This window comes from Abramis brama (genome assembly GCF_963993115.1).
Source record: "Abramis brama genome assembly, chromosome: 2".
Lineage (NCBI taxonomy): Eukaryota > Metazoa > Chordata > Actinopteri > Cypriniformes > Leuciscidae > Abramis > Abramis brama.
This window is the reverse complement of record NC_139964.1, coordinates 25,674,076-25,687,815: the sequence shown is the minus strand read 5'-3', so window position 1 is coordinate 25,687,815 and position 13,740 is coordinate 25,674,076. Positions and strand designations below refer to the sequence as shown.

At 41.3% G+C, this 13,740-nt stretch overlaps 1 protein-coding gene across 2 annotated transcripts; it reads right to left on the bottom strand.

The window, feature by feature from the left end:
- Positions 1 to 87: 87 nt before the first annotated feature.
- khsrp (KH-type splicing regulatory protein) lies at positions 88 to 13,570 on the bottom strand. 2 transcript variants are annotated; one of them, XM_084095257.1, is made up of 19 exons: positions 13,375 to 13,570; positions 12,424 to 12,529; positions 12,277 to 12,330; positions 12,150 to 12,186; positions 11,682 to 11,740; positions 7,816 to 7,887; positions 7,615 to 7,672; positions 7,361 to 7,526; positions 6,273 to 6,371; positions 6,040 to 6,153; positions 5,645 to 5,665; positions 4,778 to 4,880; positions 4,579 to 4,700; positions 3,629 to 3,928; positions 2,954 to 3,063; positions 2,776 to 2,849; positions 2,136 to 2,330; positions 1,804 to 1,991; positions 88 to 965 (listed from the first exon to the last, which is right to left on the bottom strand). In XM_084095257.1, the coding sequence occupies exons 1-19, from the start codon at positions 13,477 to 13,479 to the stop codon at positions 957 to 959; spliced, it is 1,992 nt and encodes a 663-aa protein (XP_083951383.1). In that variant the 5' UTR covers positions 13,480 to 13,570; the 3' UTR covers positions 88 to 956. The 2 variants fall into 2 exon arrangements, with proteins under 2 accessions (XP_083951383.1, XP_083951384.1); XM_084095258.1 differs by lacking the exon at positions 5,645 to 5,665.
- Between the last annotated feature and the right edge of the window lie 170 nt (positions 13,571 to 13,740).

Sequence of the window (13,740 nt, the reverse complement as noted above, 5' to 3'; positions counted from 1 at the left end):
TGTAATAGTAATCGCAATGGTAGTTCTTGCTTTAGAAAACAAACATCTAAAGACTGTCAAAATCATTTTCAGACTGAACAGCGGTCATGTGATCAGATGAGGATTTTGTAATGTTTATTTTGTAGTTTTTAAAAACAAGCAGTAAAAAAAAAGCATACAATTTATATATTTATAACATCATGACTTCCAATAAATTGGGATGGGGGGAAAAAAGAAAAAGAAGAAACCCTCATTTCACAGAGTGAGGAGCAACACGCACGGCATGAGTGTCAGTACCGGAACACACTCGCATTCACACAAACTCACAGACTGAAACGTCATTGATATCACATGAAAAAATTAATCACATAAAAAACCCTCACTGAATGAATATAGAGAAAAAAAGTGAACACGTTAAACAATGGGAATGTTCCAGCTCAAAATCAAATTAAAAAGGACTAAAAGCAAAACAAATGCATTAAAAAAAAACAAAAAAAAACATGGTTACTCATCGAGTTCGAAACAGTAGTTATTAACACCTGAAGATTTCCTCTAAATGGACCAGTTTCCACAAAAGACTTTTAAAATGAAAGAAAATTAATGCAAAACAGGAAGTGCACGCTCATGTGAGGAAGTTAGCAGAAGAAGCATTCCCTTGTGTTTCCCTGGCGATGAGTCACACTGACTGAGGAAGAGGAGGGATGAAGCGTCGGAGGAAGGGAAGGCAGAGTTTGATTTTAGTCCATCAGCATTTGTGGATCCGGCAAAGATCAGGAGGGGGAGGAAGAAAAAAAGAGTTTGCAGAAGCCTGTACGAGGTCATACACAGATATCTGGCTTCAGAAGACAGTCACACAGCTTTTCTGCTGGACACAGAGAGGGAGGGGTGAGGTGGGGGGGAGAGTAGAAGTCCGTTTCTGAGAGGAGAGCGAGAGGATGGAGGGGAGGACCGGACGGATGAGCTCGGGAACTGTCGCTTCACTGCGCCTGAAGAGAGAGAAACATCACTGTCAGATCACTGCACACGCAAACCACACTCATCTTCATCTTAAACCACGCCTTTACGCTTAAACACACAATACTTAAGAGTACAACTGTGCTATATAATACATATATTCATACAAGACGTTTCAAATTATGCCAATTTATTATACGTTTTTATTTACAATTGTTTATTCATATAATAAAGCGGTTTTAAATGAAGGATTAAATGGAATGCTTAATTTTTTTATATACATTTAAATGAACACTATTCATTTTTTTATTTTATATTTATAGACCATTAAATTATAATAACATTTTCTTATCATTAATAAATATAACTAAACACTTTAATACTTCCAATCTTCAGTATCAAAACTCACATCAAAGTTAAATTCTTCAATCAGACTTCAGTGTGCATTTCATCGGGTCAAAGGTCACTCGGCTCTCTAGTGAACACGTGTACGGCTCTTACCGGAAGCCAGTGATTATAGTTTATGAAGTTATAAATATGGATATTTCTTACAGAAACGCATCACTTCGCTTCAGAAGACCTTTATTAGCTCCCTGGAGCGGTACTGATTACTTTTATGATGGATGGATGTGCTTTAAGATGCTTCAAAAGATCAAGAAGCTTGGAAGAGCCAGGATATTTAATACAAGTCTGATTTCCTCCTTTCAGACGAATACAATCAAACACTTCCTCGCCCTCAACAGTAAGTAAATCATGGGCTAATTTTCAGTTTTGGGCGAACTATCCCTTTAACATGACCATCTACTAGCCAGAAATGTCTGTATGGAGGAAACGGTTGTGCTTAAACACACACAGGGATCAGTGATGTACCTGCTGGCCCTGCGGTGTCGCCCCGGGCTGTCCGGGGGCCTGTCCCGTCTGCCCGTAATAGGCCGCCTGCTGTCTGTAATACTCGGCCCACGCGGCGCTGTAGTCCGTCTGTCCCGCCGCTGCGGCTCCTGCGGCCTGAGCTCCTCCTCCTGCTGCTGCCGCGGGGGCAGCACCTCCTCCTGCCGCGGCTGGACACACACACACACACACACCAGATCAAAACACTGAGCTGGAGTGATGCTCTTAATGCCCCGAGTAACTAGGGTGGGTTTAGGGTCACTTCCTCCAGATGCATTTCCTAGAGAGATTTCCTAAACAAACGGAGGGCGTACCCATCTTTTTGTAGTACTCCTCCCAGGCCTTGGTGTAGTCGGGCTGGGCAGTGCCTGGGGCCGCTTGGCCCGGGTCAGCGGGAGCGGCGGGCTGGGCCGCGGGAGTCTGTCCCGGCATAGCGCCTCCTCCAGGCTGCTGGTAGTACTGTGCGTAATAAGCCGCCCACGCTGCGTTAGGATCTGTTGCTGCTTTACCTGAGAGAGAGAGATTTTAATTAAACATTCAATATAATTGATCTATCCATCAGGTTTTCAGTTCAAAAGTTTGTGGTCATCTGCTTTTAAAAAAAAAAGAAAACACTTATTCAGCAAATTTAGCAACAACATGTTTGTTTTTACTTTCATTTTTAAGTTTTTTTTTTTAACTTTTAGAGAAACACTGCCTTGGCAACAAGTGGAAATAAAGTTTAACTATTTGTTTTAAACCAGATAATCCAGATATATATATTCTTTCTATTCATTAAATTCTGAAAAAAATATATACATTTCCACAAAAATATTATACAAAAAATGTAATTATAATCCCTGTGATTTCAAGAACACATGATTCTAGGATGTGATGTGGACATGCACTCGTGTAGATTTATCACGTCTATTATCCTCTATCAAGACTTTAATGCATCAGTACAGAAGGACTCACTGGGATCTTGTGGCTGCCACTGCTGGTACGCGTTTCCCCAACCCTGAGGATACTGGCCTCCAGGAGGACCCCCGCTGGAGAGACAAAGAGAACCACCTTCAAAATGTGCAAACAAAACCTGCAAAATTAAATATTAAGCCTTTCCCTCAAGCTAATATGCCATGAAGGCAGTACTGACTGTTGCGGTCCACCAGGGGGTCCGGGCTGGTACGGGTTTGGGTTGTAGGGGCCCATGGGTCCAGCAGGGCCTGGCCCTCCCGGTCCGGGACCAACAGGGCACAGGGGACCCTACGAAGAGAAGCAAACCAGTGAAAAGGGTGTCAAAATACTATTGGGTAAACTGGCAGTGGTTGAGATCACACAGACCAAAACAAAAACAGATTTTCCAACACGGAAACGCACATTTCAAAGTAAAATTACTGGCTGTAGAAGCGACTTTCAGAGAAACGAGTATGTGAACTCAGCATGTTTCCGAAAACGTATGGCTAACACTTTACAATAAGGTTCATTAGTTAACAACATAAGTAAAATGTTGAAATTAATATTAACTAAGATTAATAGAAGCTGTAGAAGTATTGTTCATTTTTAGTTCATATTAACTAATATATCATTAAAATCAAAGATTGTATTTGTTAACATTAATGCACTGAACTAACATGAACAGCTGTACTTTTAACAAAGATTAATAAACACTAATAAATGTATTGCTCATGGTTAGTTCATGTTAGTTAATACATTAATGTTAACTAATGAAGCTTACTGTAAAGTGTAACCAACGTATGGTATTTATATGTTCTAGTAGAGTGAAGTTACACCCAGCACCTTTAAAGCACAAAGGCGGTTCTGCTCATACCTCGATCTTGTCCTCGATCAGCTGTTTGGCGTGGTCGATCTGCTGAGGGGAGCCGCGGATGGTGAACAGTTTGAAGTTTGGGTCTCCGTTGGGCGGCGGCTGGCGTGAGATCTCCACAAAGGCGCCGGTCTGCTGGTTGATCGCCTTCACGTTCTCCCCGCCTCGGCCAATCACGAGACCGCATTTGTGTGCGGGGATCGAGAAGGTCATCTCTCCGCCGGGCGGACCCCAGTTGCCCGGGCCACGACCCCTGCCTCGCCCACCCGGGGGCATGCCTGTGCCAGGAGGACCCGGCGGACCCTGAGGGACACAACCACGATTAACTCGAGCACACGAGGAGGAAGACATGGAGAGAGTCGTGAAAATGAAATGTTAACACTTTATGATAAGGTTCATTAGTTAACATGAACTAAGAATGAACAATACTTCTACAGCATTTATTAATCTTAGTTAATATTAATTTCAACATTTACTAATACGTTATTAAAATCAAAAGTTGTGTTTGTTAATGCACTGTGAACAAACTATAATTAAGTAACATTAACAGATTAATAAATACTGTAATAATGTATTGCTCATTGTTAGTTAATACGTTAACTAATGAACCTTATTGTACAGTGTTACTGAGGACATTTACAGTATAACGTGGAATGGCACATTTGATGATTAAATCAAAAGTAGGGCTGTACACTATCAAATGGCGATATGGACTAGCATCTATGAATATTAAAGTGCAGAAAGACATGAATGAGCAGTTTAGTCCATTATATGGATTTTGTCAATGAGGACATGAACTTCATTCTCCAGAGCTGCTCAGTCTCACACATCAGACTCACACAGAAAAAAGAAAAGAATTTAGTGAAAAAATAACACTGATTTCATAAGGCCCTGCCAATGGGACGCTTGTTGACTTGAGGAGATTCTCATATGAAAAGTGCTTGATCTCTCACCCCTCCTCCTTCCTCTCGTACTCTGATGCTCTGCAGAAGTTCGTTGATGATGCTGGCGGCGTGTTCGCAGCGGTCAGGGGGACCCATTACATGAGCGATCTTATCTGGACCAGTGCCGTCATCTACACAGACCAGAGAAACACTGTTAAACACAGTGACAACACAAAACACTGAGTGAGTCAAGAGTGTCCGAACAAACCTGGTTTAAACTGTATCCTCACACCGGCATCGTTCTGAATCTTCTTGATCATCTCTCCGCTTCGGCCAATCACGACGCCCACAGAGTGGCGTGGAACGGGCACCTGTCCAATCAGAATGAGACGCCGTCACTAGGGATGGGTACCGAAACCCGGTGTTAGACGGGCCCCGGGGCTAAGCTATGAAAGGCCGCTGTATCGTTAAGCTCGGTTGTTATCGGTTCTGCTGTCGGTACTGGATAAATTAAGAAAATACACGTACTACTATTCCTATATAGATGAGTGAGAGAGTGAGAGTGAGAGAGAGTGAAAGAGACCCTGCTTAGTGACGATAAGGGAGAGAACTAATCTTTCAAACGTCTGGTTACACTGTGATATTAATCCAATTTTATTTTCGATTTTGACTTTCAATGATTCTAGAAAGATATTTGAGGTAAAACTATTAAACTAGCCGCATACCGTCTAGCGCAGCTACCTTCCCTTCATTTCTCCCTAAAACCCAACCTCAACGCCAGAATCAGCACAAACCGTGATAAAAAGAGCTATAAAAGCACAATAATCAGTGCTAGAGACGCTGCTTCCAAGGCGGCTTTCTGAGTGCACTCCGAAAAGGACCGCAACTAGACGAGCAAATTATAGTAAATTTAGGCTTTGTGTGCGCATCTAAATGTGTTATTGGATCAGCACTCGGTCTTAAAGTGACAGCCGCCATCATTAATGTGAATCAAACAACAGAAGGCAGAGAAAATCAATCACAGCTCTTGAATGAATAACTTTAGCTTTAATAAGCATTAATCCATCTACGATAAACTATACAGTGTTATTTTACATTTGATTATTAGATTTCTTTTGTAGGACGTATTACTTACCTGAACAGTATGTTGACCCTCCTGAAATTAAAGCACTGATTATTGCATTTGTATATTTGTTTTATTGCATACTCATGTTATTTTTTGACCATGTGTTAGTACTTTGTTTTTGTTCTTGCTTATTGCGTCCTATATTAAACAAAATGCCTGCACACTGCTGCATAACAAATACGTTTAATTCTTGTTAAAACATTGCTTTATATTTTGAAATGCATGAAATAACTCTAGCAAAAGCTAATCGTTCTTAAATTTGCAATAAAATAATCGATAACAGTTTAAAAAAGCAGTATCGGTTATAGTAATCCTGTTAAAACGACATCCACCCCTAGCCGTCACACTGCAGCCTGTATGGCGTCTAAATGCAAGTAATTTAAGCGTTTGAATCAAACACGCACCTCCATTCCTCCTCCTCCACCACCTCCTCCACCCATTCGAGAGCCGTACTCGTTTCTGTCGAAGCCAGGATGATCCCGCTCGCGCAGAATCTCCTGCACCATTTCACGCGCTTGCTAGAGAAACAAACAGACACAGAGCCGGAGAGTCAAAATCTAGCGTGCTTGTTAGAGGCACAACAGATGGCGAGAAGATCAAACACAAACGGGTGAGAGGCGGAGGAAAGCGGTCACACCTGGACTTTGTAAGGATCTCCAATGATGCGCAGTGGTTTGTCCATGTTTGGCCCCTGAGAAGCGTCCTGAATCAGAATCATCTTCACACCAGCTCGCTCCTGAAACACACACACACGTCAATACTAGTACAAGAGCTGATGTATTAAAGGGAGTAAATGGTCCAAAAAGAGAATTTATGGACAAACACATGATACAACCTTCTTTAATATGAACTCATAAATATTGCTTGCATAATTGTATTGAAAACACACATCTGCACATCTTGGAGTTTCATTCTAGCGCTTTGTGTGATATCCTAAACTGCACATTAAAATAGGTGGATGGCTGAAAGACGATGGGGTCCTGCTATTGACTTTCTGAAATAGGACATAAGCCTTAAATGGTTTATGTTTCTGATTGTAAATAATGTATGAAGCCCAGTCTCACAAAGTAAAAAAAAAAAAAAAAAAATAGGTGGATTGAAACATAGCAACCATAAGTCACACTCCCATTACTTAGTTTGGGTTGGTAAGATTTAATGATTTTAAGCTCATCAAGCTTAATTTGTGTGATCAAACATACAGTAAAAAAAGTAACAAAGATTACTACAACTAATAAATGTTTTATATGTGAATAGTCTTCAGTGTCTAATGGTCCTTCAGAAATCAGTCTAATATGATGATTTGCTGCTCAAGAAACATTTCTGATTATTATTATTATTAATGTTGAAAACAGTTGCGATGCATCAAATTTGAGGAAATGTGTGAATAAAAGCCTTCTTAAATCTTAAAACGATTCATCACATAAAGTGATCTGGATTAAACCACTCATTCATAAGGATTTATTTTGTGATCTTTTCATGAATGTTTAGAAGCAGAGTGAATATAATGGAGGGACAGAAACCTCTCAGATTTCATTAATTTCTTAATCTTTAGAAAATGAACAGAAGTCTTATGGATTTGGAACGACACAAGGGTGAGTAAGTGTCAGAATTTTAATTTATGGGTGAACTATCCCTTTAAATCACTAAAAGTTGTACATTAGAGTAACTCCCTCCACACCTCTAGATTGAGCTCGTCCGTCTGAGCGGAGAGGTCCTAAACTCTACCTGCAGCTGTTTAATGGTCTCTCCTCCTTTGCCGATGATGAGACCGGCTTTCCCTGCTGGAATGATCATTTCCTGCATGTTGCCGCTCCCATTGGTCGACTCGTGGAAAGAGGGCGGAGTTCCGCGCCCTCGAGAGACGATGTCATCCAGTAGCATTTTGGCCTTCCTGCATGGAGAGTTCAAAAGGTTAAAACACCAACACACAGATTCACACACTGCGGTTTAAAAAAGCATGTGAACTAGCCCAAACATACTGGATGGCTTCAGGGCCTCCGGTGAGAGACACACTCCTCTCTGGAAGACCACCGCTGTCTAAAAGACAAAAAACCAACAGGCTCCGTCACGTCTCGCATTCATACAACAGATATCAGGAAAAACAAGGAAAGGAAAGAAGAAGTGAACAGAGGTAGAACAGATGTGTCCGCTTGACTCCTTTGAACCCGTGTTTGACTCGCCTGGAGCAATTTGAACTTTACAGCCAGAATCCTGCTGGATCTTATTGATCTGCTCTCCACCGCGACCAATGACTACAAACAGACACACACATCATTTACTGACCGCAGTAAAAAAATAAAATAAAATAAAAATTATAAAACTTACTGGAAAAAAATTTAATAAACAGACCTAAAATACACATACTATTATATAATGTATAATACACAATATAATAAAACTAATAAATGTAAATAGTTTATACTAAGGGTGCTCTGATTGATTTATCGGCCAATAACAGCTTTATATAGTTTGATCGGTGACGCGACAATTTTTCCATGCGCAGCTAAAATTGCTTGAGCTCGTTCACCGGTCTGGCAGCTCTACCGGGGGTCTGAGGAGGACAATAACTTAACTAGATCAGCGATTGTGGTAAAATACAGTCTACTGTTGCTAAACTGCAGGACGTGCTCGATAATAAACTGCATTAAGGCACGAAAGAAAGAGATAGGAAAGTTATGAAAATAAGTTGCATTTGTAACAGTATATTGGGTCTTAAAGTGACAGCAGCCTAATAAACCTGCTGCCGTCTGCTTCAATGTTAACAAGACAAAACAAGATGCAGTGCAGATTTACATTTGAGAACTTTGTTGATAAAGACTGTTTCACAGGAATTGTCAATTAATGCTACTTTCTCATCTCCATTTTTTTTCTTTTCTTAAAATACATTGTTGTTAAGAATAGTAGACTTATTTCAGTGATCGGTCCCAAAAATCCTGATCGGAGCACCCTTAATATATACAGAAAATATAAATTTTAAAATATATATGCGAGTACTAGATATAAAATATGTTTTATATAATTCTAATAATATGCGTATATCATTGAACTACTTTCATGTTATTGCAACTGTATAACAGTATAATGTACAATACGTTTATGCATATACAGGGGTTGAACAATGAAACTGAAACAGTGGCCAATATAGTGTTGGTTTCATCTGTGCCAACAGTCAAATCTTGGGCTGTGGACAATATGGAGCATGTATTGTTCTCTGATGAGTCTACCATCACTGTCCTTCCCACATCTGTGGGAAGGACAGTGATGAGAAGAACCAAAGAAGCTCAACACCCAGACTAGTGAAGAACGGGGTGAAGCATCAGTGATGGTTTGGGCTGCAATACGGCATTCCCTACTGTGCTTGATGGGCACATCACTGCCAAGGACTACCAAACCATTCTGGAGGACCATGTGCAGATAATGGTTCAAACATTGTGCCCTGAACAGGGGTGGCGCTAGGGGGCTTGACCATCCTGCTCACAATTGATCTTTCCTTTTCTTTTTTCTTGACAACGATTGCCGTTTAGACACAGTACAGTCTCTTTACAACCAAAACAAACAGGAGGCCTTTCAGGCGCGCACCTCAACTTCGCCTCAGTGGCAGACCGAAGAAAAACGAGCGCGTGGATTCATTATATCCGTGACACTTCAGAACATGAGCCTCAAATATATGCAAAAATATAGCCTACTGCTTTATACAATAAGGCATAAATTAATGCAATTTTTTTACCTGCAATTTAATGTTAAACAAAGGTGTGCTGTGCATTTGTACCAGCAAATAGGCACCAATTTCCTTATTTGGTAAATTACAATACAAATTGAAATGAAAAATGCATAATATAACTAATTTTACAGCCTGATATTTGCATCGGCGACTTCTGCCCTTTGCCATATTTACATTCTTGTATGAACTCCTGCAATTTATTCATTTTGACAACTAAAGAACGTTAAAACATTCAAGGTTTACTTTTTCAGGACCTTAAGGGGATCGCACACCTGACGCGCAGCTCAGCGCCGCGCAGCGCCACGTCTTTTAAATTCGAACACATTATTCTCTATGAGAGTACACACACCGGCGGTGTCTATCCGCGGCGCCCAGCAACGGCTCAGGACCGTGTTCAAAATCCTGCTGCGCCACAGAGCGCCATTTACATAGTTTTATATTAAATTTACATTTATGTGTCTCAAATCGTAGTTAATGTATATACGGACTTCACCCTGTGCTGCAATATACATTTAGTTTTATATTTAATTACAGAAATCAGAAAATTGCTGATGTTATCGGATTTTCAGGTGAGAGTTGTCCTAGACGTGGCGCGGCGCTGAGCTGCGCGTCCGGTGTGCGACCCGCTTTACAGTCCAATTCAGAAGTGAGGAGTTCATTGAATATATAAAATACAATGAAGTTGACTAATCTTTTAACGATGTATTCCTCTGCATGTCTCATTCATAAGGACACAATAATGGAGAAAACCATCGGGGGTTGTAAGAACTAAGTTTAAGAACAAGTTAAACCTTATAGTAGCTGCAGTGTGAGCTTTTCTATGAGGAATACAAGAATCGTCATTCACTCAGTATTGATTGAATTCACTTATCAAGCACAATTACAAACCAATTGTATTCAGCTGTGCTGTAGGCACTAAAACAGTCCAGTACTTTATAGTCACTTATTTTTACGTAGAAATAATTGGGACTGCCCCCTAATAGTCGACGAGAAGAGGCTTAGTCGACCAAATTTGCATTAGTCAGTTACTATATAAAATAAAAATGAATCCACAAGAAATGGTGAAGTCACGCAGCAGGTCCTTGTGTTAATACAGTACGTTGGGCAGGAAATCCAAACGATCACCTATCATCCATCGACCTCAAATATGGCTTGTCAAACATACAAGTAACAACTTTACATGGCCGGCCGCTCACTCTAACGTTAAACTAGATAAATGTACACTATTTTCAGGCACATATCCAAGTGTTCGTGCGGCACAAGGAAGCTGAAGTATAGCGCGCTTTTTGGTAAAACACCATTTTTGGTCATACAGATAAGAGTAATGCATCATTTGTAAACCGACAACAAGAAAACGTTGTGCCTCTGTAAAATAAAGAAATCGAACAGGATGCGCTTTCAGCCGTCTCGGTCTCTGTGAACGGCAGTGCGTCACAAATGAAGCAAAACTCGCGTATCCTCACAGACATGAGAAATATATCTATAGAAAGCTTGAAATTTACTGCTTTTCTCTCTGTACTCCGTATGCAAGGTGCATTTCTCTCTAAAGGCGCGTCCACGAGAGTCAGCATCTCTGTTCGCATTTTTTTTGCAGCCAACACTGACTCGGAAAACACTAGTTTTTTCATAATTAAAATGTCTCCTTGCGGTTTCTGTTCGACATTCATAATCATTTCTTTTGTGGCAAGCTTTATGCATGCGCTTGAGTGCGGAATTGGCAATATTTTAAACCAGGATATATTTAAGTAATTCAATTAATATAAATGTGCTATTAGTCTAATGGCACAAATGAACTACTAGTCGACTACAAAAATTCTGTGCCACCCTAGACTGCCCGGCCATCCCTATGAAAGTCTCCTGGCTCTGTCACTGGCCCTAAAGGGGTGCCGCGTGTCAGCATGATAATACACAGCTAGACTTGAGCCAGAATGGTTTGATAAACATGAAAGTGAATGGCTTGCACAGCCACCAGATCTGAATATTGAGTTTGAGGAGCGAGTCAGAAAACGTTTTTCCTCCAGCATCTCATAGTGACTAAGCCACTGTTCTGGAAGAGGAATGGCTCAAATCCCCCTGGCCTCTGACTGGTATCTGTCATTCCCAAGATGAAGTGATGCTGTATTGGCCGCAAAAGGAGGCCCTACACCATACTGAGTATTTATTGTGGTCTAAAACCAGGTGTTTCAGTTTCATTGTCCAACCCCTGTGTGTATATGTACATATATATGTATACACACACACCTAAAAATAACTTAATATGACCCTGACAGCGATTCACCTAAGAAAGTTCAGTATTGACCAATGCATGATGGGTAACAAACTTACTGAGCCCAACCATGCCGTCAGGGACTCTGTACTCTTCTGTGAGAGACGAGGGACGTACGCTACAGAGAGACAAAGAACAAAAGCAACAGTCATGAAAAACACAAATGCAGTGCGTTCTTATTAACTTATAGTCTGAGGAAAACCCTTTAGAAAAGCTGCGCCATTGATTTATGTGCTTAAACACATTCAGACACACATCTTTAGTCGCTGCACCACATCTAGTAATACTTTGAGTGTCCCACCATCCATTATGTATACAAGATGCCACCGTATGCTAAAAATAGTCCAACTTTTAAACGAGCCCCTGAAAACACGTCTGATGGAGTCAGTGGAAATTGAAACCAGCCTAAATATACAGGACTGAGAGGTTATTCTGGCCTTCTTAAACCCTCAGATCTGTTTTTGTGCCTCAGACGAGGCTAACGCTAGTAACCGCTCTGTTTCGAGCAAACAAGCGGATGGTCTTACCTCTGCTGGGAAAGGGCAGCCAGCTGGGCTCCGATAGCTGTGGATGAGACGGGGATAAAATCATTGCTCTAAAAATACACACGCATTTGTTTTTAAGAGTGTGTAGAGAAAGTAAAGGAGCTCGTACACAAAGATGCAGCATTGTCCCTGTCAGACGCCATCTTCTTACTTTCAGGTTGATCTGATGGGGAAAAAAACAACTCAAGAACAGCTCAAACACAAACTCAAGCGAGTGGGACAGATTAGGAGTGTGTGTCGCTCGCGGCCACCGTACCTCCGTCCTCCAGCGATCGCTTCTGTGACGCGAAGGGATAACTCTCCGATCCACCGTTATTGCTCATGGGGGGACCCGTAACGTCTCCACCGATCTTTGCTGCGATCTGGAAAACAAGTTGTGGCACCATATTAATAAAGCATGCACAAATTAAGTTAATACACAAACCAAGAGTACTATAACTCTTGTTTTTGTACAGGTTTTTTTTTTTTAATACTATGATTATTTTGGACATACACTGTTGTTTTAACATCATATTTTTTAAAATACATAGGAGACCAAAGTAAAAATAAAAACATAATAAATAAATGTTTAAATTATTTAAAATGCATAGGAAACTAACCTAAAAAAACCCAAACATGATTAATAAATACAGCAATCAATCTGCACAATGGTTTATGAAAAATACTGTAGTATAGCATCTAAAACAATAGGCACACTAGTAATCAACACATTTTGAGTATATAAAACTTGTTTGTTTGTTTGTTAGCAAATGCTACCATGGTGCTATAATGTTTTACAGGATATATACCCAATAATACCAATGTATGGGTCCAAAAACATGGTTAAACCATGGTGCTTTTAGTTGATATGATACTACGACGACAATACGATGTTAACACGATGTTTTAAACACTTGCAATGGTAGTTGCTTAGACTATCGTGAACGGACCATGATGGTAACGTTACATGAATATGGTAGTCAATCTGTACCACGCTGTTTATCAAAGTACCTTAGCATTACCATGTGCTGCCGTTACTGAATCATATTATTCGATAGTAAATGTAAAAACGACCCCGTATATATATTAGTTTAGCTCAGAATTACGTGCGATCACAGCTCATGCTAACAGATAATTGTCGCGCACGCCGGCTCGTGTGTGCGCGGCCCTGCGCGCGCTGCTGACCCACAAACGCGGCCCGTTCGCTCCCGCACTGCGGATCACTCACCTGCCGGGCGCGTTGTACCGCGTCGGCGAACGCGTCTTTCTTAAGTACAACGGCTCCTAGAGCCGCTCCGGGCCCGGGCGGCGGCACCGCGCTGTATTCAGACATGCTGTCCGTGCGGAGGGGTGAAGTGTGCGGGATACGGCGGGGAGGTCTAGGCCGGGCGGAGGTGCGCAGACGCGGGAAGACAAGCGAGACAAACGCATGGGAGGGACAAAGGACCTGCAGGTCTAAAAGAGCTCTCCTATAGGCGCTCGTGATGAGTGGAAGTTGCGACGGCCAATCAGAGAGCAGCTGGAGGCGGGTGTAGTGTGAGGATTCGACCGTTGAACCAATGAGTGGCGTCGAAAAATAGACGTTATTATGGAT

Coding starts and splice junctions, on each gene's coding strand:
- khsrp (XM_084095257.1), bottom strand. CDS start 13,479: ATGTCTGAATACAGCGCGGTGCCGCCGCCCGGGCCCGGAGCGGCTCTA. Junction 12,331..12,423: donor GCGATCGCTGGAGGACGGAG/GTACGGTGGCCG, acceptor TTTCCCCATCAG/ATCAACCTGAAAGTAAGAAG. Junction 7,888..11,681: donor TGACGGCATGGTTGGGCTCA/GTAAGTTTGTTA, acceptor GTCTGTTTGTAG/TCATTGGTCGCGGTGGAGAG.